Source organism: Chlamydotis macqueenii, chromosome 12 (assembly GCF_036417535.1).
Source record: "Chlamydotis macqueenii isolate bChlMac1 chromosome 12, bChlMac1.mat, whole genome shotgun sequence".
NCBI classification, from domain to species: Eukaryota; Metazoa; Chordata; class Aves; order Otidiformes; family Otididae; genus Chlamydotis; species Chlamydotis macqueenii.
In genome coordinates this window covers 13,039,303-13,063,351 of record NC_141567.1, presented here as the reverse complement: position 1 = coordinate 13,063,351, position 24,049 = coordinate 13,039,303, and the positions used below count along the sequence as shown (strand labels likewise).

General features: G+C 37.3%; 1 protein-coding gene across 6 annotated transcripts; it reads left to right on the top strand.

Annotated features, from left to right (window-relative positions):
- AP4E1 (adaptor related protein complex 4 subunit epsilon 1) lies at window positions 1-24,049 on the top strand. Of its 6 annotated transcripts, none has more exons than XM_086756907.1 (21): window positions 1-193; window positions 676-747; window positions 1,603-1,726; window positions 3,813-3,886; window positions 5,317-5,438; window positions 6,289-6,448; window positions 6,789-6,955; window positions 7,585-7,658; window positions 9,828-9,950; window positions 10,040-10,149; window positions 10,434-10,573; window positions 11,961-12,073; window positions 12,211-12,329; window positions 12,948-13,250; window positions 14,034-14,148; window positions 16,194-16,329; window positions 17,269-17,524; window positions 18,293-18,868; window positions 20,307-20,491; window positions 21,297-21,454; window positions 21,927-24,049. In XM_086756907.1, exons 1-21 carry the CDS (start codon window positions 32-34, stop codon window positions 22,088-22,090), a joined length of 3,453 nt encoding a protein of 1,150 aa, XP_086613033.1. In that variant the 5' UTR covers window positions 1-31; the 3' UTR covers window positions 22,091-24,049. The 6 variants fall into 6 exon arrangements, 5 of the variants coding, with proteins under 5 accessions (XP_086613033.1, XP_086613034.1, XP_086613036.1 ...); XM_086756908.1 differs by having other exon boundaries at window positions 147-193; window positions 676-793; XM_086756910.1 differs by lacking the exon at window positions 1-193 and adding an exon at window positions 2,421-2,673 and having other exon boundaries at window positions 737-747.

The window sequence follows — 24,049 nt, the reverse complement described above, 5'->3', positions numbered from 1 at the left end:
TTCCGGGTGGCGGGGAGCGGCGGGAGCAGCCATGAGCGATGTGGTGGAGCGGACCCTGAGCGTGCTGCCCGGGCTGCTGGGGCAGCGCGACCCGGGCGCCGGGCCGGTGGGCACCGGAGGCTCTGGCAGGGTTTCGGCCACCTCCCGGCTCGGGAGCCTCATCCGGAGCATCACGGCGCTCACCTCCAAGCATGTACGGGCTGCGGGCGGCGCCCCGGGGCGGGCCGCGCCGGGCCTCCCGCTCCCCCCGCCGCGGGCGGGGGCCGGGCCTCGCTTGTGTCCCTTCGCGCCCCGCGGCCTCCCCGAGGTGCCCCCGCCGTGCGGTGCTGTGCGCCCCGTGCGCGGTGGCGGGGCGGCGGCGGCGGCGTCCCCCCTCAGTCGCGGGGCTGGGTCTTGCCGAGCTCCGGAACCCGGCGATAAACCTCCTTGCCGAGCTCACCCACGGGTGGCCGCCTTCTGCCGCGCTGCGGGGGTCACGGTGCGGGGAAGCGCGGCCGCAAAGTGTGGCCTGCGGTGTTGGAACGAGCAGCCCGGTGTTCCTGCCGGCAACCAGGTGTCCGCGGCTCTGAGGAGTCTGTGGAATACTCTTAAATTAACATGTCTTCTTTGACTTGCGTTTCATATTTTGCTTCCCAAATTTATGCGAGATGAAAATAAGAGGTTTAATTTTTCTAGGAAGAAGAGAAATTAATCCAGCAGGAGCTAACCAGTTTGAAAGCAACGGTTTCAGCCCCCACCACAACTCTTGTAAGTTCTGGCCGTGGTTACAGGCTGTGGGAACAGCAGACCAAAGGTGAAGGGCAACAGTGTTCTTGCTTTTTCTGCCAGGTGGAGCGTGCAGGTTATCTGCATTACAGATATTTAATCACCCACGTTAAAAGCTACCAACGTCTGCAGTTTTGCAGCGTGGTTAAAATAGTGAGGACACGGTGATTCTGTTTGATGTGAGTAAACTAACAATCAGCACTCAGGGTCTGTCATTCTGCAGTTTGTGAAATAATGCAGACAAAAAAAGGTGATGAACTGCTTCCATCAAGTAATCTTTGCAGGCTGCCGTTGGCCTTATAATTGATTTATGCTGTATAAGAAGCTGTGCTTTGTTGGATGCACTGTTGCTCATGTCAGAGTTGCAGGAGTTGAATTTTTCTGCTTTGAGTTAGTGCAATCTCAGTCTCATGACTGAAAATTTTTGAAGGGAAAAGTAAAGTTTTACCTCACATATAAAGTGACAACCCATCCTAGGTCAGGGTAGTGATTGATAAAAAATAATTTGCATTAGCAGTGTGATCGTCTGACACTTCAGATAATTCATATCTTTTGTTAGTCATGATTGATCTACTGTTGATCACATGCATGCTAATCAAAATAAGATAACGTCTTTAAGCATAATATATGGGGAGTTCTGCTCCTGTGCGCAAAAATGAATGGTGATTGCGAAAGAGATTCATAGCAAAGGGAAAATGACAAGTACTCTGATTTTAGAAAATGTGTGTGAATGCACATGTGTTTCTATCAGATAAAGTCCTCTACTTCATTAGAGCAGTGAAGAGGAGCATAAAGCATGGCTGGCTTAAAATTCTCAATTTATTTTTGGTATTTCAGAGACTGATGAAAGAATGTATGGTGAGACTCATCTACTGTGAAATGCTGGGGTATGAGTCTTCCTTTGGATATATCCATGCAATCAAGCTTGCACAGCAAGGAAATCTTTTGGAGAAAAGAGTTGGTATGTACATGGAGCTTTGCTTTAATAATATTCTCAGACTGTATTTTAAAAGTTTTTTTAGGATTTATAATTAATGTAAAATACAATTGAATTAAAATGTTCTTCTACTTTCTTGGTCTTGTTTCATAGTCTCTTGTTCCTCTTTGAAAATAACTAAATCTCTAATTTATGAGCTGCTCTGTATCTGCTTGTAGAACAGAAGGCAGGGGAAATTAATTTGGTTTAAGTCATCAGTTGTTCTTTCGTTGTTTTGAATTGCAGCACCAATGAACAAGTAATTTACAAGAAATTCTGTTAAAAACCCATCAATCTGAAAATGAGGTTCTGTCAGGATCTGGTTTCTTCTTCAAATACTGTAGTACAAGATTAGACAAAGATGTTAATGTCAGACATTTGTCAAATATTTTCTGTTTTGGTGCTTGTAGGATTTTTTTAGTTTAGAAACAGTTGTAGGAAATGAACCAAATATGGAGATCCTTGTAGCACAGGTGCAGAAGTTCCTGAGGAAACCTGAAAGGCTCATTCAGATTTCTTTGGAATTTCATGCTGCTGTGATTTCCTTGCCTGCCAGTGCGGCTATTAACTTGTTTCCAGTAGATTTAGCTTGAAGTAGCTGTCAGCCTGTCTGGTCTGGAGAATTTCCTTGCAGTTGCTGATTCAACTGCCTAGTGAAGACATTTCTTCTTGTTTGCAGAGAAAATGGTTTAACTCCAAGCAATACTATGTCTGCATACACAGAAGGAAGGCAATGTCTTGTGAGATATGCTTGTTTGGTATCCTTTGTTTGAATTTCATCTGGATCATCCACTCAAGTATTGGAGTTTCTGAGAGAATGCATTACAAGTGATGATTCAAAGTTGCTTTTTCCCTGAGTAATGAAAGCCAGTGCGCAGATGCTCTGGTAGGGATTAAGAAATTCTGTCTTCAGCAAACTGGGAGGGTAGGTGGTAAGCTGTTTTGAAGAAAACTTTGTGACCTCTGTAAGTGTCAAGAACCAATGTGTCTTGTTCTTGATCAGTCTCAGCTCTTTTTGAGAAGGCTTTGGTGAAGCAGCACTCTTTAAATTTTTTTTTTTTTTTTTCATGTAGGTAGCTTGAAGTTCCCTGGGCACAAAGAGCCCTTAAGCTTTGGTCTCGTGAAAGGAGTGTGTGTGTGGGTTTTGATTTTGTTGTTGTCCTGCAGTTATATGTGATATATGAGGATGACCTTGTCTGTTCTTGGTGCAATATACCAAAGTTTGTGTTAAGGAGTTGTTGTCAGTTGATCCAGTCAAGATCTGACCCCTTTTAATGTAAGCCTCAATGAATGAGAGCGAACTACATTTTTGCAGGTGTGCAAGCAGATAGATCAGCCTGGTAGCCTAGACAATGCAGTTACACGTATCTAAGTTGTTAAGTTTGATCCTTAAGCCCTGAATCAACCAAGACCTTTTTTAAGGTCTGTAATACAAATATTGTCCTGAGTTGTGGCACACGCTCCCCATTCCTCCACTTCAAGTCCCTTAGTTTAAAAGAAAGAAGGATCTTGAAGAAAAAGATTTCTTCAAGGTTTCTTTCCTGGGGTTCTGGAATTGTTTCTTCCTTCTTAAGAAATAACAAGGGAGTTTTTGGCGTAGAATGGTGAATTTAGTCTTCTGTACTCCAAGTTGAATGTAAAATTTATTTGAAATGGAACTTTATTTTTTGAAAAAAAAGAGATATAAGGAAGTGGATTTGTGCTGTATAGTGTGAAAGTAACATACTTTTCTCTGTGCAGAGAAGATGCTAGTTTTCCAGGAACTGATTTCTCATGGTGCTCTTAGCTGCTCTTTAGCTGTAACAGTATTGAAATGTCTCTTATTTCTCACAGCTTATGAATTCTTAGCTGTTATTGAGCTTTACTGCAACTTAAGTATAACTGGTTTGCCTGGAAAGAAAATAAAGTCTTGATATATAAAACACAAGCAACTGTCATCCAGCAGTGGGGTTTTTGGTTGAGTTTTTGTAGTGGTATGAGTTAACTCTTCTTTACTACAGACAGTCTTAAGTTTGTATCTTGAAGTTGTTTATTGCTTGAAAGTAGTAACGGAGGCTGCTTTCTTTTATAGGCTACCTGGCAGTTTCTTTATTTCTGCATGAAAATCATGAACTGCTACTTCTACTTGTGAACACAGTTGTGAAGGTACAGTGTTTTTGGAGGTCTGGAGGTAAACTAAACTTGGACCAATTCTTCCCGTTCTGTGTCGCACAACATCTAAGCTATGTACTCATTAGTTCTGTCTTGCTCTCTTAAAGGTCCTATTTCTTTGGTTAGCAATGAGAACTTGAAATAACTGTCCCTGGCTTTTTAATTTAATCTTGGCATTCCTGCTGTTGAAGCGATATTTTTAATTTTTTTTGAAAGGAGATCTACCATAACATTTCCTTTATAAAATGTACTGATTCTATACATTCTCAACTCCAGGAGGAGCCATGCATTCGTATTTCAATGTAAACTTCTTTTAGCTGACGGCGTGCATTTGTTGGCTTCTTTGAGTTCTTTTCATAATTTTGATAGAAAATGGACATATGCTTTGAAGTGACACTGAAGATCTGTTACCTGATAATATTTCATAAGTGTCATCGTCTGTATTACTGCCTGTCACGTGGAGCAGTTGCGACTTATAAATCTTTCTGTGTGATGATTACTTTTATATTACAGTAGGCCAAAGTCAAGTAAGTTGTAGACTGAAAGTGATACTTGTTTTGTTTTTGTGATTGAAACTGTTTTATAATCTTTAAAAATCTGACTTGAAACTACTAAGGATATAGAAAGAAGTGAAAAATGCAAGTCCACAAAGGACTGAACAAAAATGAGGACTAAAACCTATCTGGGACAAATGGCCAGAGCAAATCATGATATGAGCTGGAAATCTTACATGTTTCATTTGTTTTGAAAAATAATTCTAGTCTTGTATTTCATGAATTAATCCATACTTTTTTGGTGTAAGGTTACAGTGAGCTATATCTCCTATTTTTAATAGTATTTGAGACAGACTGTGAATTTTTATCCTTTTTTTTTTTTTTGTAGAATGTTACATTTAATTTGCATTTGCTTCTTAGGGAGTAGGTAATGTCTTATTTTAGTGTTCAAGTATGTAATTAGCAGTATTACTGAGCTTTTTTTTTTTTTTTTTTTTTTTTAATTCTTTGGGCTAGATCAAAGGCATTTAGAGAGAATACTCTTGAAATCTGTGAGACTCATCCCACTGATCCAGCTGGGGACTCAGCATAGTTTTACAATCATCCAACTATTTCAGTAAACAAACATTGAGTGTAGCTCAATGTGTTAATCTCACATACCTTTAAAATACGAGTGTAGTTCTACAACACACTGTTCTAGCTTGTTCCTTCTTCCTGTATAAGAGAAGAAAAGAACCCAGTTAGCTCGGTGAGAGCTAATGCTTCTCTAACATGAGCAGACAACAGGATGGCTGGCAGCAAGATGCTTGCTGTAGGTGGGCTCTGTAGGTGGGCTAGATCCAGCCTGCTTGTGAAAGGTTTGGGGTATGTCTGTGCAGAATTTAAAAGTCTAAATGAAAAATGACTGTCTTATTTCAATGATTGTAACAGGACTTACAGAGCACCAATCTAGTAGAGGTGTGCATGGCATTAACCATTGTCAGCCAGATCTTTCCACGGGAGATGATTCCAGCTGTCCTTCCCCTAATAGAAGACAAGCTCCAGCATTCTAAGTACGTATTCACTTACAGAATTTCAAGTGGTCTTGTATGGTTGAATGGCTTAATTTTGTAGTTTTAGTAAATAGGTGTTTTTCTCTGACTTGGTCTTCTAATCATTACCTGCAGAAATTGTTCCTCTCCTGGTTTTTCTCTTGGATTCTTGTCTCATTTATTTACAATCTTTACTGAGTATTGGATAGGTATTTTTTTTTCATAGCCAGTTTTGATAGGTAAATGTAATTGAATTTATCTGCTGGAGTCTTATGAACAAATATGTGGATCAAGAAGTGTTTGTAGAGTAAGTGGAGAAACAGGTTGGGATCCTTGAATTACTTCACTGATACTTTTTTATTTATATAAAGCTCTTTACAGAAACTGTTCGTAAAAGTGTGTCTGCATATGTTAATATCCTTAATTTTAATATTCTTAATTTATAATATCCCATACACAGAGGATAACGACATTATGGGTATTGCATTGATTAGAAAGGGAACTGCAGAATGAACTGACCAAGTAACTTCTAGGCTGATATTTTTTGGAGTTGCACATGTGACCACAACAGATTAGCAGTGGTCAATGTAATTATTTGGTGGCCATTCTTTTGAATTGTCCGTCTGACATCAAACACTACTATGCCTTTGCATTTGCTTTGTCACTTCCTCACTTAGATGGTATTTGCAAAGTCATTTGTTATCAGATATGTAAAGCATGGGTTCTCATCTCTCTCCAAACCGTGATGTTCTGATGGCTAGCCACGTATAGAAATATAGAAATAACAAGTGCAAGTTGTTTTGTTAAGTCAGGTACTTAAAATACGTAAGCAGCTTCATTTTTGTTTTGTGTAAATCTCGTTTCTCTTCAGGGAAATTATCCGAAGAAAAGCTGTTCAAGCTTTATATAAATTCTATGTCATTGCTCCTAACCAAGTTCAGCATATTCATGATAAGTTCCGGAAAGCCTTATGTGACAGGGATGCTGGAGTCATGGCTGCTTCTTTGCATATTTATCTTCAAATGATTAAGGTAGGCAAAGAATCAGAAGTGCAGCTGAACTTGGAGCTATTTCTATATGTGTGTGTGTATATGTGTGTGTATATATATATTTAAATACACAGTGTACTATATGGAAGCTTTGCAGAAAAAACGTACTTGTAATCATTAGAAAAGTTAATTTATGTGGTCACGGATATTGGTTACGTATATTTGCATTTGCTCTCCATTCAGCTTGACAGACCCACTTCTTGCATGATCCAAATGCTCAGCATCATTACCATCCTTAGCTAGAGGATCTGCTCAGTTTGTGGATTATGTTTACTTTTGTGGTGCTGTATCGAAATGCTTCAATTTATTTTTCATTATATAGGAAAACTCATCTGGATACAAGGACTTGACTGGGTGTTTTGTAAGCATCTTAAAGCAGGTGGTGGGAGGAAAGCTCCCTATCGACTTCAACTATCACAGCGTGCCAGCACCATGGTTACAAATTCAACTTTTAAGAATACTGGGGCTGTTAGGAAAAGATGATCCAAGGTAACCAGATCTTTCTCTGTAATTAATATTTTGAACATACAAAGAGTACAGGCATGACCTGTACCTCATAGACAAAAACCAGAAAGCTGTTTTGTTGTTTTTTTTTTTAATAAGAGGATTTCAGTATTCAACTGGTTATACGTTTGTTATTAACCAATACAGTGAGCAGATCCTTTTTAAAGTGCAAAATTAGTTTCCTAAAACTTCTGGATTGGCTAAACAATCGATTATTGTGAAATATGCTTGAAATATATTTTTACTGGGACTTCTGTAACTAGGTTACCAAACAACTGAAAATCCAGAGTAAAGATACTTTGAAAAGTGGTGTCATTTTGTGAGGACCTAGTTGTCTGTGATCCTTTTCTTGTTTACGTGTTATTTTGATAGAAGCAGTGAGGGAAGTGTTTTTATTCTGTGATACGGTAAATGTTTCTTTTGAAAGCTGAAAACATCTTGTTAGATGCCATTTAGAAACATGTTATAGAGCTCTGCCATGTTAAAGTGAATCTCTGAATATGAATAATTTATGTTGCAGATTTTAATACTAGTGTTTCAGCTGTTTGGCAAAATAAGACTACATGCTTTAGTGCTGCAAATAATTGTAAATATTTTTTTTTCTTGTTAAACAGGACAAGCGAATTGATGTATGATGTTCTAGATGAATCTTTAAGAAGAGCAGAGTTAAATCATAATATTACATATGGTGGGTGGCATTTTTTATGTAATGATTAGCGTTTGGAAAAATTAAGAGTGTGCGTAGTTGATAGTGCTAAAATACATGTGCAGTACTGTTGAAAAATCTAATTATATTCTTAATATACAATTTATTTTTAAGTGTCTGACTAGTAAATTGTAAACAAGTTATACTGCAGTACAGCGCAACTTTTTATCACTGAAGTAAAAACATTTTTATTTACTGGGAATTAATCTTGACTGAAAAGCCTCTATCCTATGTTTGCATTGTCCTTGGCATTAGATACAGAAAGTCATCTTCTTTATGAAAGCTCTTACTGAGCACTGCTGAAGTTGAAATAAGTGATAAAACAAAAATCTTAGTGATGCAACTCTGTTTATTAAAAGTACTTAGTTCTTCTTTTCGCTACCCTGAGAAAGGCAATAAAAAGTTTGCAAGAGTGACAGCATCAGTTCTTTACAGCTCTGTAGGGCTTTTCCTTTAGCCATGGTTAATAAAAATTACACCACCGAAGTTCAGTGATAGTGGTACCTGTGGAAAGCTGTTTTTGGCACACATCTCAGTTTAAGATTTCTAGAACATGGTGGAAGGCTATATTAATTTCATTATTTTCTCAGTAGAGAATGCTCTATTTGTTGCTAGAACAAAGCAAAAGGAATACTTGTGCTGTTAAGTTTTTTTTTTCTAATAAAAACTTGAGCAATTTATTTGGATTTTTCTTTGCCTTCCCCTCCCTGGGTCTTAGTACCTACCCAGGCACCCAGATCTGACGTTCTAGAACCCTACAGTGAGAGCTGTTTCACTATTAAAAAAACCTAACCCCCCCATTATTTTGTTGTTAAAGCCAAGCCCCGTAGATGTTGCCAAAGTATCTGTGCTAATGGAATGGGAAGAAAATTCAGACTTTTTTTTTAAAGCAACACTGGAGGGGGCCGGGGAGCTAGGGGGGAGGGAAGAACAGGACCCAAAGCTCTAGATATCTGGTGCCTACTTGACAGATATTTTTTAAAGAATTGTTTAAGCTTCACTTCCACTAAAAAGGGGAGCTTTGGGGAAGTATTCTCTTTTAGTAAATAATAAATGGGGACACATCTGTCAGACATTTGGTGTACTCCGTTTATTGCTTCTATTCTTTTAGGCAAGAACATACAAGATATTGGGAGGTGTGTTGCCTTACAATATAGATAATTTGCACTTTCAATAGCTAAGAGTTAAACATCAAATTTGGTTTTAGCACTTAAGGGGACAGAGTGGGCAGTTTATTATGATTTGTCCAAGGACATAGAGTTTAGATACATAGACTTTTTTTTCAGGTATGGTAAGCTTTTTATAAAACGTTAGTTGATGATCCCAGACAAAAGTAATTCTGAGTGATTACTCTTTCTTACGCAAAGTCATTGGTTATTGCGTGTTTCTTGCTTCTTGTAGGCAGTTGAGTTCTTAATATGCTAGTCTTTCTCAGATTTAATTTTGTAATTCTTAAGAAGAGTAGGTGATTGTCTGGGACAGTTGAGTTAGAGACTGAATTACAAGAACAGCTGAAAATTACCTCATTGCAGGGGGGCTGGACTAGATGACCCTTGAGGGTCCCTTCCAATCCTAACCGTTCTATGATTCTATGATTTTAAACACCGGTTAACTGAGGGAGAGTAACTTGGTCTGAGTCTTTGCCAGAATTGCTGCCACAAAGGAATAACTACTTCTTGTGTTTTCTTCTGTTTACTTCTAGCTTTTTCTCAAACAACTATACAAAGTTGTTTTTTCTAATAAGCTTGTTCTTGAGATGATTTTGACTGTTGGTAGTAGTTAAGAGATCACATGAATTACTGAAAAATACTTTGTCTCAAATCCTTTGTAGTTGCCCATTAACTTTCTAAAGACTGTCCTAGTCCAGTCCCTTGAGCAGCTATGGGAGACTTGAAGGTTGGAAGAACTTTAAGGATAGAAAGTTGTATGCACAATGACAAACACAAGTAAATAATACGTATATTCTGAAGGAGATAGTCTTTCATCCTGTTCTTACTTACGTCAGTAGGTATTCTGCAGTTTGGTTCAGTGGAGGTGGGACAGCACTGCAATTCCTGGATACAGTTGATGAGCTTGTTTGCTTGTTAGTTTTTACATTATAGAAGTATTTAATACACATTAATGATGTGTCTTTTTTTTCGCCTGCTGCAGCCATCTTGTTTGAATGTGTCCAGACAATTTATACAATTTATCCCAAATCTGAACTACTTGAGAAGGCTGCCAAGTGTATTGGAAAATTTGTTTTGTCACCCAAAATTAATTTGAAATACTTAGGTAAGTATTCTTGATTTCATTAAGATATTGTAAATTTGGTCCTAGTACTATTCATTATTTTATATCACTTCCAATCACTTATATTCTAGGTTTAAAGGCTCTGACCTATGTTATCCAGCAAGATCCTAATCTGGCACTTCAGCACCAGATGACAATAATTGAATGTCTGGACCATCCAGATCCCATTATTAAAAGGGAGGTCAGTGAATTTTTAAACATCAAAAATGAAGTTAGTTTTTCAGATGGGTGATAGATTTCCTAAAATAAGTAGCATTAAAGGCATATTATGTCTCAATTATTGTGCGAGCGGTTGCAAACAATATTAATGTGACAAACTGTGTATATAAGCAGTGTATTTCATTTAAGACTTGCCAAATACAGACAGTCGCTCCATTAGGCATCATAGTAAAGTGTTTCTGTTTGCCTGCTTCCTTTTTTGAGTCATCAGAGCCAATTAAATGTATTTTTCGCTTTCTCTTTCAGACTTTAGAGCTTCTCTATAGAATTACAAATGGACAGAATGTAATTGTCATAGTTCAGAAGATGCTTGATTACTTAAAAGAAAGCAGAGAAGAATACACTATCATCAAGCTGGTTGGCAAAATAGCAGAACTAGCTGAGAAATATCCTTTTATTTTTCTCAACTAGCTGAGAAATATCCTTTTATTTTTCTGAAGCATTGATGTCAGAGCTCAGGCAAATGTAGCATTTGTACCTTTCAAAGCATCTTTTGTGATCTTTTGAAGTAGGAAATGTTACATCTGTGCTTTTTGCCATGCAAAAGAAAATGCATACAAAAATGACAATGGTGTTTCTTTTATGTTTGAGAGAAAGTAATAGCACTCAAAACTTTATTTTGGCTTTGGAGTTTAGCATTAAAATATTGTGGTTCTAAATTAAAACCACTGCATGGAGAGAGATGGTTCTAAATTAAAACCACTGCATGGAGAGAGATGCCTTTGCTACATTGAGTGCTGTAATTATGGGAGTGATCTTCCAGTTGGAGAACTCTTAATTGGTGTATGGATTTTAAGAATAACACACTTTCATAGAAATAAATAAAAGATTCTTTAACTATGACAAAAAGATTGAAGTGATGATTAGGGTTTTGGCATATGGTGGACGTTGCTGTTAGACTTGCCATTGCCTGATTTTCTGTATGTATTCTTGTCTGATAATTTGAGTTCTAAACTCTGTAACAGAGAGCTGCCTTACCATCCTGTTTGTACACTGCTTGGTGCAGAGAGTAGTATAAAAAAAAAAAAGCTGTGTTGTCATGCAGTATGCAAAAATAAGACAATAACAATATTTCTGTATTGTTGAAAATTTCCATTCAGTAAGTGTGCATTTTCAGGGTTTATTTGAGGGAAGGTAGAAGCTTAGTTCCAAAATTAGCAAAGTCTGATCAAATTTTAAGTATATAAAAAGAAAGCAGTGTTGCTTTCTGTGGAGTGCTTAAAAATATTTGTTGTTTTTCAGTAAGTCAACAGCAAAATGCTGCTGAAAAGAACAGCTGGTCTATCATTGATTGAGTGATATTGGGGAAACAAACTCAAAACATTATGCTAGAAAGCTGGCATGGACCAAGTGTGAACTTAAAATACAGTAGGATGGGTTTCCAGAGCTAAATCCTTGTGTGAATGTGTCTGTTCCTACTCTTTTTTCACTCTTAACATTTATTCATGCACACCTTAAGATGTATTGATTGATAAGCCAGCACATTGCACATGATTGCACTGTTAAGTTCATGTGCAGGCTTTTTCAACACGACAGTAACTTAAGACTGCTTTACCTGACTGCCAGTTTCCATGACAATTACAGGAAATACTTTGTAAAAGATACAGGAATATTTCCTCTTCAGTTAGATTGAGCTGATATTTGACCATCAGGCTCACAACTTGTTGGGGAGAGCAAGATGGGTAGCTTATTTGTGGAAAACTTGTTTCCTTAGGCAATGCACTAAAAAGAAAAAGTTATGCCTTAGCACTTCGTTCCTTAACATCTGGACACGTATGCCCCTGACAATGAGTGGTTCATCCAAACGATGAATGCTGTGTTTTCAGTTGGAGGTGACGTCATGCATCCTGATATCCCAAACAACTTTCTGAGGCTGTTGGCTGAAGGTGAGTAACTCCCCAAATGCTCTGAAGAATTAGACATGTTCGTTAATTATTTGGCTTTTTTTCTAAAATGCACTTTGAAATACTTGGTAGGAATGTTATTTGCGTTTCAGGGAAAGTATGTATTGTTTTCTATCTAGGATTTGACGATGGAAAAGAAGACAATCAGCTGCGGATATACGCCGTACAGTCTTATGTAGCATTACTCGGAGAGGAAGATGCGTTGTATCCACAGAAATTCCTTCAAGTTATGAGTTGGGTAATGTAGACACGTGGCCAAAATTGAATACACAGATATAAGGAAACTGTCAAAGGTGGTGATGTTTTTAAAAATATTTATTAAGTGTTTTATTTTTAGTAATGAATGTTCTGTTTTTACTTGAAGTCAAGATAATATGCTGAAATCTTTGAGTGACCTCTTTTGGTGCCCAAGGACTACTTAGCCTGTCATAGTTTGTGGAAAAGCGGATTTGCCTGCTTTAAGGCAGGTGACTGTTGGAATGGTTTAGCAGCCACATGAATCTGAGTGCATGCTGAGCCTTTCTGCCTTCATTAGAATTAGGCCAGATGTGGTTGTGAAATGCATTTTTAGCCTTGCAGGTGACTGGCCAAGTGCTATGCTGGTATTGCCTGATACGTGGGTGAGCTTCGGCTTCCACCCAAGGAAGAGGCAGCGGTAGGAACAAGTCATGTTTTGTAAGGGCCTAATTGCTGTGTTTAGCTTTCTTTTCAAGACAGCTGTTTGATTTTATGAAGTCTGCTGAGGTAAACACAAAGATCATTTCAAGCCTTTGACATTTAAAACACAAAATGGTAAAGAAGTTATTTAGAACATGTGTGTGACTAAATGCATATTTTGTCTGTTCTTTGTGAATAGGTGTTAGGGGAATATTCCAGCCTTGTTACAGATGTTGATCCAGAAGTTATTTTGACCAAGCTACACAGCCTGCTGAAGAGGACTTTTGTTACTTCTGAAACTAAAGCGTGGATAATGGCTGCAGTCACAAAGCTAGCATCACGTACCTCCTGCTCAAAAACAATTGATAAAGTAATCCAAGAATTCAGCAACTCTCTAGATACCTGCATGAGACAATATGCCTTTGAATTGAAGCATCTGTGTGAAGACAAAACACTGATGAAAAACTTGCTTCCATTTGATGCTAGTTGCAATGACATGGTGGTAAGACAGCTGCAATGTGTCTTCTTCATGAAACTCTTTGTAGTTGGGGGGGTTGAATTTTGGTAAAAGAAGTATTTTCAAAATGAATGATATTTGACAGTTCTGACTGGTGCCAGTATTTAGTCTGTAGTCTGCTTAAAATGAGTTTTCAGAAACATGCTTTTTCAGGCGTATCTGGTGGATCATAATGTTCTGCTGTTCCATCCTGGAAGATTAAGAACCACGGTGTTAGGTTAGTAAGGTGGAGTAGTTTTTAACAAAATTATGATTTCATACACTGATTTATTTTTTTGTTATCTTCTTTTTAAAGGCAAACTAGACTTGCTTTAGTGATTGGTACTGCTTTTTAATTCAAAGAGTTCGCCTCCTATTTAGTAACTACTGATCTTGACACTGAAATGTCAATAATAAATGACAGAAAATAGTATTGATGTTGCTGAGGTTTTTCAGGGAGGGTGTTTAAATTCGGCATTTTGTATAATGGTAGGATCCAGCCATTTTGGGAAAACTCCACTCTGCCTTTTTACTTTTCCTTTTTTCTTGTTTAGACAAAAAAAAAAATCAGTAGTGGAGGAGTTAATTTAAGTTACAAATCCCTAGCTCAAAGACTGTTTCAACATATTTGCTTAACAATTTCTTTTAATACAGCAGCTTTACTGGTATATGGAAGAGCTGAGACAACATCCTGATTTACTGATAAGACACAGTATTCTTCTGGTAACATCAGGCTCACGTATAGAAAATATTTTCATTGCTTTCTTACTTTTTCTTAACTCTGTGTAGGTAGATGCTTCCTTATCTTTTCTGGATGGGTTTGTGGCTGAGGGTCTTGGTCGTGGTGCATTACCATATAAGCCTCATCACCAGAGACAAGAAGAGAAACTTTCTCGGGAAAAAGGTGACTGTTAGTTTACTGCATTTATTAAATAGCTGGTAAATAACCTGGTAAGTATTAACAAACAATCTAAGTGTAGAGTTAATATTATTTCTTAAAGTAATGTTATCTTAACCTTAATACATCTCTTGCCTGTAGACTTAGCTAAGTTCAACTTAGATTTTAGTTCCACATCTGTTGTCTAGCTGGTATATGTAATTGTGCATTTATCATAGGTTGCTGTTCTGCAGATGAGAATGTTTTGCTATAATCTCTGCTGGTCTATGGGATTTGAAATTTACAGGGATTATTAAAGTGAAAGCAAAGGGTTCCTAACTTTACTGAGCACTTAGCCTTGACTGTGGAATTACAGTTTGCAGTAGTAACCATTGTAAACTTATTTTACGATACAAATCTTACATTTCTTACCTAGTGTAGGTACAGATAAGACAGGAATGTCTGCTTTTATTTATTTTAAAATGTCCCAAAACTTTACCTATAGTGATTTTTTTTTTTTACTTTTACTCTTTTTTTTTTTTTTCCCATAGAAATATGTTTACTGTATTACAGCCAGTCACATAAGGATTTTTGTCGACACTTAGAGATTGGAAAGCTTTTCTAAAACGTTCCTCAGCTTTGCTTTACTGTTGAGGAATTAGAAAAATGAGTCTTGTACACTGCATTATGTACAATTATTATTTTTAAAAAAAGATTTTTGACTGTGCACATTAATGCATACAATAAATAATATTGTCCATTTGCTTGCATGTGTAGCTTGGCAGAATTTAACACTTTTCTGAGATAATTATAAATTGAGAGTATTGCATCGACAGCCTCCACATTAAGCCTACTAGAAAATTCAAATTTTTGGTGGAGAAATGTTGAACAGGGTCAAATATGTTGAAACTGAATATTCTATACTATTTTTTCCATGTGTGCAAAGCCCAATGAGGGGTATAATCTGCTGTATGTCAGATTGAGCTCATAATGGTGCTTCATACTGAGGTGTTGAGAATGAAATTAATCATCTTGACTGCTGAAGAACATCCTGGTGTTTGTAGTGTTCTTAGAATTTTGCAAGGAAGCCATTGTAGGAACCAGATTATGAATTGCTGTTTTTTTCTCAGTAATCACAAGTACTGATTAGCATCTTCCACTGGTTCATAAATGTTCTAGGAGGTAAGATACAGGTGAGGTAGAATATTCAGAAATATTCTAGAAGGGGAGTCCACTGAGTTTATTGAAATTCTTTGTTTATAGATAACTAAATTTATGGGTTGGTAGAGTTTGAGTATCTTTAGGTGGATGCTGTTTATCACAAAGCCCTTGGATTTCTGTTCCTTCTTGCTTTTTTATGGGACAGGACGCTTCTTAACACTCCCTCCCCATTTATCAGGAGACTTCTCTCATCCCAGATGCTCATGACTTTGCACCGTTGCCTCATTTTGCTGGGAGGAAGATAGCGTAAGGCTGGGGTAGAGATGAGGGAAATGGACTGTACTTCTTGATAGTTCCAGGGCTGAAAGGAAAGCCTGCGCTCATAAACAATGACTGTTTATGTTATAGTCCAAACCAATTATTAGAAGCTGTTCAAACTGTGTTTTGATTCATAAAGCATAGCTAAGGTGGCTGTTCTGAATCCAGATTTTTAAGGCTTTGTAAAAATGATTTGTCACCCCAGGTGTCAGGTGTGTTTGCAAAGTAGACAGTGATATATGGACACAGTGCTGTGGTCTCAAAATGTTATTTGGGCTTATTTAGATCCAGTACAGTACTTCAATGTACAAATACTAAGCACCAGCAGATGTTTTAGTGAGACAGTGTAAAGTCACTATTTCTGTTTAATTTCAGTATTTAAAACTAGATACCGAATTAATACATGTTTTAGATAAATCCTCTGTATGTCTAAAAAACTTAGTTGAGAACAGAAACACCCATGTTTAATGAGGCTAGGATCCTGAATGGGAAGATTGAGAAGTGTGGCAGTACAGCATATCTAGCTTGAGAAAATAGATTTTTCTTACCTTTTTATGCCTCATTGTAATTTTAAGATTGTGTCTGTCTTGCAGCTCTGAATTTTGAGCCTTATGGATTGTCATTTGTTTCAAGTGTGTCCTCATCTGGCGTCACTGGCAGACAGTCCCCCACTGGTTTATCCTTTGGCTCTGATACGTCTGGTAATAGTGCCGAGACAGGGCATAAAGAGTGAGTTAATTTGTATTTGATACTAATTACATCAAAGCTTCTGTTCTTGTCAGTGTCATGTGTCTTTGCTTCTTCATTACAAGGAACTGAAAAGAATACAGTTGAACTTGGAAACCTCTATCATGTAAGAGGAAGTTGAGATGGCATCTTCTTTGAAATAACTACAAAAAAGCGAATGCAGTTAGACTGTTTTTCCACTTTCTTTACAAACTGCAAATTAATTGATAGTTAATACAGTAAAATTGAGACAGGATTACCTGATGATTACATGATTAAGTATATTTTTTCTCTGGCTTCATTCTTTTTCTTACAGGCTATGCTTACTTTTTATGGGCTTACAATAATGTGCTTTTTAAGGAAACTTTTTTAGATAAAAGTGAGGCCAAGATTCACAGAGCAAGATAATCCTTACCTTTTAGAACACTACAAATAAATTTCACATCCATAGTTTCATACAAATTAATAACTTCCTTTATACTTTGATAAATTGGTATGCAGGAAAGCTTGGAAGCTTTTTCAGGTTCTTTAAATATACTTAGAGATTGCTAGAATCTTTCTCCTGGGGAGAAAGACAGATACATTGTTGCTTGTATTCACATTTTAAAAATAGCTCAAATACATTGTAAATGTAATCTGAAACTCGGGATGGAGTTGGCAGACACAGTCTACCTTTGGCTGCAGGTGTCTAATGCTTAGTACAGGCCTGTACTTAGGACTATATAGCCTAGTCCAAGTTTGCATTTTCAGGATGTTTTAAAAGTGATGAATGACATTACTAACATAGAACTTGATGCAAGTGCAAAAGCGTTCATTTATATTCCACTGCTCGCTGTGTATATCAGAGTACCAAAGCTGTGAATGGTGTTTAGAGCGTTGGCATGTTTTTGTGAACGTGATGATCATATGGTTGATCCTGCTCTGTTTTGTTTGCCTTTTTAGGACAAACACTCTGAAACTTGAGGGAGTACGCAAGCTGTGGGGAAAAGAAGGCTATCTTCCAAAGAAAGAAAACAAAGTAGGGAAAGACAGTGAGCCACAAACTGTTTCTGGTGGCAGCCTATTAGTAGGACAGGTGAGCGATCCTCCTGCATTGCGGTCTGATCAAGTTGCCAGCCTCTCTGAGGAAGACAAGGAGAAGCAGCAGTTAGCATCAACTTTGTTTATTGGGCTAGGATCAAATGCTGGTGTCAGTCTGGTAAGTGGTTCTTTTGAGACTTCCCAGTTTAAAGTTTATTTATTGCCTTATTTACAATTACAGGTATTTATGCAAATGGAGAGCAAATTAGTGTTATGATAAAATGAAGCAAAAAAAAACCCAAGTCATTGAAAAACTATTGAAAATTACTTTTGTAATCTGATAGTTTGTTAAGAACCTGAAATGTACTGGATATTACTTGATGAAGCAACCTCTGAAGCAGATCTGATTCAGTAACTAGAACTTCCCTCTGTTTACATGTCGCGCTTCAAGTTTTAGTCTGTTTTCTGTTACAACTGTTCCTTGACCCAATTTTGCGGAGCTGGTGGCATTCATTTGTCAGTAAGGCTGGAGTCTGATGCCATATATAAATACTGTTTTTTATTTATGTATGGTAATACGCAGAACATTAAAGTATTTACCATTAGGTCATCTTTTTAAGACTGGTATCATCATATTAGCCAGCTCAAATCTTGTCATTTATTACTGATTAAGTTTACCTGTGCTTGCTTTTTAATAGGAGCTTTTAGTTTATGTTTAACCTAGAGTCATTCCTGCATTATATGCTAACCCAGTACTCTGTAAGTAGTACAACAAAGGCTCACTACTAGATCAATTAAAATGTTTGGAATCTATTTGTATTTGTTATCTGAATTGATTCCTTGGTCATTATTTGTCCTTGCTCATTCCGTTTCATGCTATTAATAGTAACACAGCTGGTTGCTAGAAACTTCCCCACCCTTTAAAATTTTTTTTTTTCTTTTTCAGATGGGGAAAGCAGACACAGCTACTCAGAAGTTCAAAAGAAAATCAAAGATAAATGAAACTCGAGATGGTGAGGAGGCATCGGACTTCCAAAATACTGCTGCTTCAGATTTTGGTCCCTTACTTGATACAGTACCTACTAACTTGGAAGACTGTGAGGGAAGTATACACACAAGATTAAGGAAAGTCTCCCTGTGTTCTTCAGATACTGTAGAAGATAATTTAGCATTTGAAACACCTCAGTCCCTAAAAAAGTCTGGGCTGGATGACAGACTTTCAGATAGCGGGCTGTCACGGTCATCTTTGTTTGCCGATAGTAATATTGAAATTTTTCAGCCTTCTCCAAGTGCTCAATGTGAAAGGGCCAGTAAAACACCGTTGGTCCCTTCCTTGCCAGAAGAGCTAGAAAAGCTCACTCACTCTGAAGTAGTGGAACTTTGTCAGAGCGATGCCTTAGCTCTGTATTTATGTAAGGTGTGGACAGATGACTCTCTGTTGCTCACTGTTTTTGTTTCAAATAAAACCACTTCTGCACTTAATGCTGTGAACTTAATGTTTGAAGAAGCAGAACCTTTTCAGGTAAGAGCCTTTGTTTCAAATTCATTTGCATTTCAGTGTGCAACCCTTGGTTTGATATAATAGCTATGCTTTTTTCCTAAAGCATTTCCTTAAAACGTGCGGTATGGCTGCTACACGCATCCTAAAGGGTAGTGAAAGAAGTCTCAATACTAAACTTAGTGTCCTTTGGTATAAAAGTGAGCATCTTGCTTTGCTAAATCACCCTGATCTCGTTTGCTGCTGTTTGCCTTCATGCAACAAGTATACATGATTTTTCAGTTCTAAATTCAGCTTCTCCCTGCTGTTTAAGACTGAATGCAAACCTAACCAGTCATACTCAGCATGGTGTGACTTGAGTTGCCAAGGAAATGGCTGTGTTACTTTTTTTTTGTCTGGCTGTGACTATTGGACTTGTGCATTCATTTGTATTTATCTGTTAGGCAGACATGATGCTGTTCCTTCCTTCATGTAAAATTTGTGTAAGCTTGTTTCAAGTTCAGGGCTTTTTTGTTTCCCCTCCCTCCAAAGGTGTCAGCCACATATCATTCTTATTCTCATGCATTCATTCCAGTGCTGGTGGAGAAGAGTTGGTCAGTTTCTTTTCTGACATTTGCTACATCTGGGATTTAACTGCTTGGTCAAAGCATATGATAGCTTGATTGAAGCTTCACTTAAATAATTGGAAAGCTATTTAGGAGTTGCCTGTTGGCATGACTATCGATGGATTTTGCTGAAAGAAGCATACAATTGTGAAACCTTGGAGACACTCAGCAAGTGATAACTGGATAAAGAGAATTAGGTAGAACGTTTATTTTAGAATTTACTTAATCTAGGCACTACTAATTGGTTATGAATTCTCCTTCCTTCCCATTTCTGGCCTGAATCAAACCTTTCATGGCATTGATAGAAAATGGACGTCTCATGTCTAGTTTTACGTTATAATTCACTTGAGTTTCCACACAGACCACTACTGCAGATAGAATCTGTGTTACTAGTTTGTTTGGAGAGGCCAGGGACTCCTGAGTAATCCTGAAATTATCCTTGTTATTCGGGGTGATTTCTCAACTTCTTCCTTTTGGCATATAGCTTGGGGGATGTTGCAATGTTGCTTGTTCTTGTAGATTAGTTTATTTTGGGACTGAACTACAGAATTCAGATTCTTGGTCTCAGTTCTTGGTCTCTCTGAGCAATCATTTTGGGGAGGGAAAAAAAAAAGGCAGTTATCAAAAAGAGAGAAATTTGTCCAGTGTTTTAATTATCGTAGAACTTTTGTAGATGTTACTGATTGATTTATCCTCAATGAGAGCTGAGAAACGGTAGCTCTGTTCACTTGCCAAATAGTCCAAGAAAAATAAATTGAGTAAAAGGCACTCACACAATTTTTTATCTGTATCTTAGCCACTTACACAACTTGACAGCAAGATTTATATTCTGTATTCCTTTAAAAAAATATATGTAGATTTTGGAGAGTCCCACCTACCAGTTTCCTGTAATTGAAGCTCAAAGCATGGAACATTGCCAGAAGTGTGTGTGGATGGACAAAGTCTGTACACAGGGAATTCTTTTTGGCTCCGTTAACTACCAGTCAGAGATGGAAACTCGCCTTGAATTTTCAATAACTTTATCATTGGTGGACTTCATCAGGTAAATAGAATAAGCTGCAGTTTTTAAAAACCTGTACTCAATAAGTATTAGACAAGGGCAGGATGATTTGGGTATTGATTATGAAAATACAAGGCTTCATTCTGAGCAGCTAATTTTAATCTACTTGAGATTGCTGTTAAAGATAGTAAATGGTTATTTATACACTTACACAAAAAAGGGGCAAAGTTCCAGGAAGAAGTGCAAATCAAGGGAGAATATTGACAGTAGCTGCAGGTTAGAATAGTCTTGAACTACGGAATATGTTTTTGAGGAGGCTAACAGAACGAAGTGAACAGAAGGGTGTGCTGGTTTAAAATAGGGCATAATGTAAACATGTTAAACTGAAATAAGTGCATTATTTGAAGAGACTGACAAATTTTGCAGGGCAAGAATAAAGCTCATTCTTTGCATTTTTGAATGCTGCATTTATTTTATACGTAGAAAAAGCAAGTGTTTTTTCCAGTAGACTTCTGTTTTATAGTGAAATCCACCTTGTTTTCCATAATAAAGTCTACTTCTTATTGAACTTTTTGTCTCTTTCAATCGGTAAATATCTGAAGGCCATTCACTTTGGTCTTCCACTTACACAGAATAATGTATTTTTTTAAATTTAGAAACCTAAAGCAAGGAATAGGAAAACTTTAAAATGTTAAGCAGGGAAGAGGAGGGGCTTATTTAAACTAATCTGTATTTGCTTGTTGCTTGCTCTATTATCTGGTTGCTTCCAGTTGTCATTTTTTGGGAGACCAAATACATTCTGAATAATGTATCTTATCTTGCTAAGATACGTGGTGAACTTTTTTAGGCCAATGGAAATGACTACAGAAGACTTTGGGAAGCTGTGGTTGTCCCTTTCCAATGATGTGAAACAGAATATAAAAATGTCGTCTTCTCAAGATTCCCTTTCAGCAGCTCTGAACACACTGCACCAGAAGCTGAAACTCTCTATAGTTGACATTATAGGTGAGTGAAAGTATACTGTAAGATTGCTTATGATCTATATTTTGTCCCGGGAAAGTAAGTCTATGGAAGCAGGTATCTTAACAGTTTAAGGCAGGGAACGTTTATGAGCATAGTAAATACACCAGTGTTGTCCTATGGACTTGTTTTGCTTTACTCAGAGGTCTGTGTAAAGATTGATGTGAAGGTGCAAGTGTCCAGCAAACAGTAAATTTTACAAAGGAGCAAATTGTTGCATTATGAAGAATTTTTGAATTGGACAAAAAAATGGGAACGAAGCTATATGATAGATACAAAGCTGGGATTGCATGCAGGAGGCATGATTTTTGGTGATGTGTTAGAGAAGTAAGGATGAGAGTGGAAGAGCGCAGCAGAAATGGAGTTTGAGAGATTTTTTTTTTTCTTTTTGTGAACTATAGTTACTTGTTAATTGTTACTTCATATTTTTTTTTTCCCCTGTGGCCTCTGTTTTAAGGTAATGAGGGAATACTGGCCTGCCAGCTACTTCCGTCTGTGCCCTGTCTGCTGCACTGTCGCACTCACTCCGGGATGCTGGCTTTGTGGTTCAGATCGCCTTGTTCTGCTCTTCCAGATGGTTTGCTTTATCAGTGTCAGAAGGTGATGGAGGAATCATCATAAAAATAGCGCCTGCCTTAATCTCTTTGGTGTGTGAAAAGCAAATAAGATTTATACAGTTGCACAGATAATTACCAAAGCTAAATTAAGATACTGCTTCTCAGAAGCATTAGAAGTTTTCATCTAGTTGGCATGTGTCACGTGGACTTGTGGAGGAAGAATGATGACCTAAGTTACACCTGCAAAAACATGCTCAGGACTGTACAGTGACTAACACATAATCCATTGAAGTATTGTTACCTGTGAAATGTATATTTCTTAATTTTGTTGTAAATGATTGAAAGTATTTATTTTTCTTATGCAGCTTTTATAGATGCCAACAATTATTCCTCATAGCAACTACGTAAATATGATTTTAAAGAAAACATACCTCCATTATGAGGTCAGACTTGATAAGTTATCAGGATAATCTAATTTTATTTTGAGAATTTTTCTAAAGTTATTTTTAAGCACTGCTGGCAACAAGACCTGTAATGATGGTTGTATAAAGTAACTTGTGTAGTAACAAAGGCATGTTTTGAAAATAGTTAAAAGATTTTAGTGAGCAACGCACTTCTCATGATCTTTGATATGTACTGTTTAAGTGGTAACATCTAAACAGGTTTTTGAGAGGAGGCAGGCATGTGAAGCTGTACGGAAGCACCTCCTGGAGGATGATCTAAGGCCCTTCAGGTTAGTTCCTGCTGCAGTTCTTCCTGCCCCGTGTTTCAGTCACGTTCCCTTTCCTTAGGGGTCTGTGACAGTCCCTGAATATTTGTGCACGTCTAAAGATAAGTTTCATGTGGGTCCAGTCTGAGATGACTGAGCTGGGAGTAGTTGGCTGAGGACATGTTGACTGGTTGGTAGCTGGCTAGTGGACATGTTCATTGCTCTCCAGTTAACGCTGTAGATTTAATCTGACCAATGTCTCTGTCCGTGAAAATTCACATGGAGGAAATCTTTTTTTTTTTTTTTTTCTTCTGATTATTTGTAGCCTCAGATTGACTCGTCAAACCTTTGACTTGCACAGACGTGGCTGTATCGCGTGCCTGGCTAGGAACTGCAGTAAGGCATAAGGGATATAAATCAGAGCGGCATACGTGAGAAATGTCTGTCTGGATTGTCTCCTTTTCTTCCTGAAATAACCTCACAGTCTTGAAAATCCAGCAATCTTAGTTTATTTAGATGCTACATGAAAACTTTAGTACTATTTAATATTATTTATAACTGGTCATGGTTTTTATTTAAAAACATAAAGACTGTACACATGGTTCAGACATGGTATAGATGGATTCTACAGCAGAATTCTCTCCTTTGTTTAATATTAACAAAATTATTTGTTATGCTTCAGTGTTATTGATTCTCACTTGGTAAGCACTGGTTCTGAAGGAAAAGAAAATATTCCATTACTTTTGCTAATGTTCCAGTAAGTGTTCATGAAATCAGTGTAAGAATGTTAATGTGCTGATAGTTTCTTTTTTTTTTTTCTTAAGTCAAGCCACTTGTGTTATCATAAGTATAATCATATAAGCAAAGCTCCTTTTCTGTTGCTCCAGTTTCTGTTGCTGAGGAATTTAAAGTGCACTGAACCTGTAAATATACTTAATATTCTGCATACTTTAATGTTTACCTGGCACTTCAAGACAGTTTATATAAATGAAAACTGATTTATCATGGAATAATTTCCAGCAAACTATTTCTCTGCTGGTAAATCACACTCGTGTTATGCAATTGGACTTCTGTAATGATATGAACTATAATAGAAATAAGTGTGTGACCTATGCATTTAAACCATTTCAGCAGTGAGATGTTCAATGTCCTAGTGTTTAAAAAGAACAGCAAAAGACAATAATGCCTTCTATTGTTTATGTAATATTCTTTATAACCTTTTTCACTGTATGAATTGTCTATATTAAGCTGTCAATGTGCAGATTCCAAGAGCTCTATGGTAACATCACATAAAGGAGTTTGCGGGAAATTGTA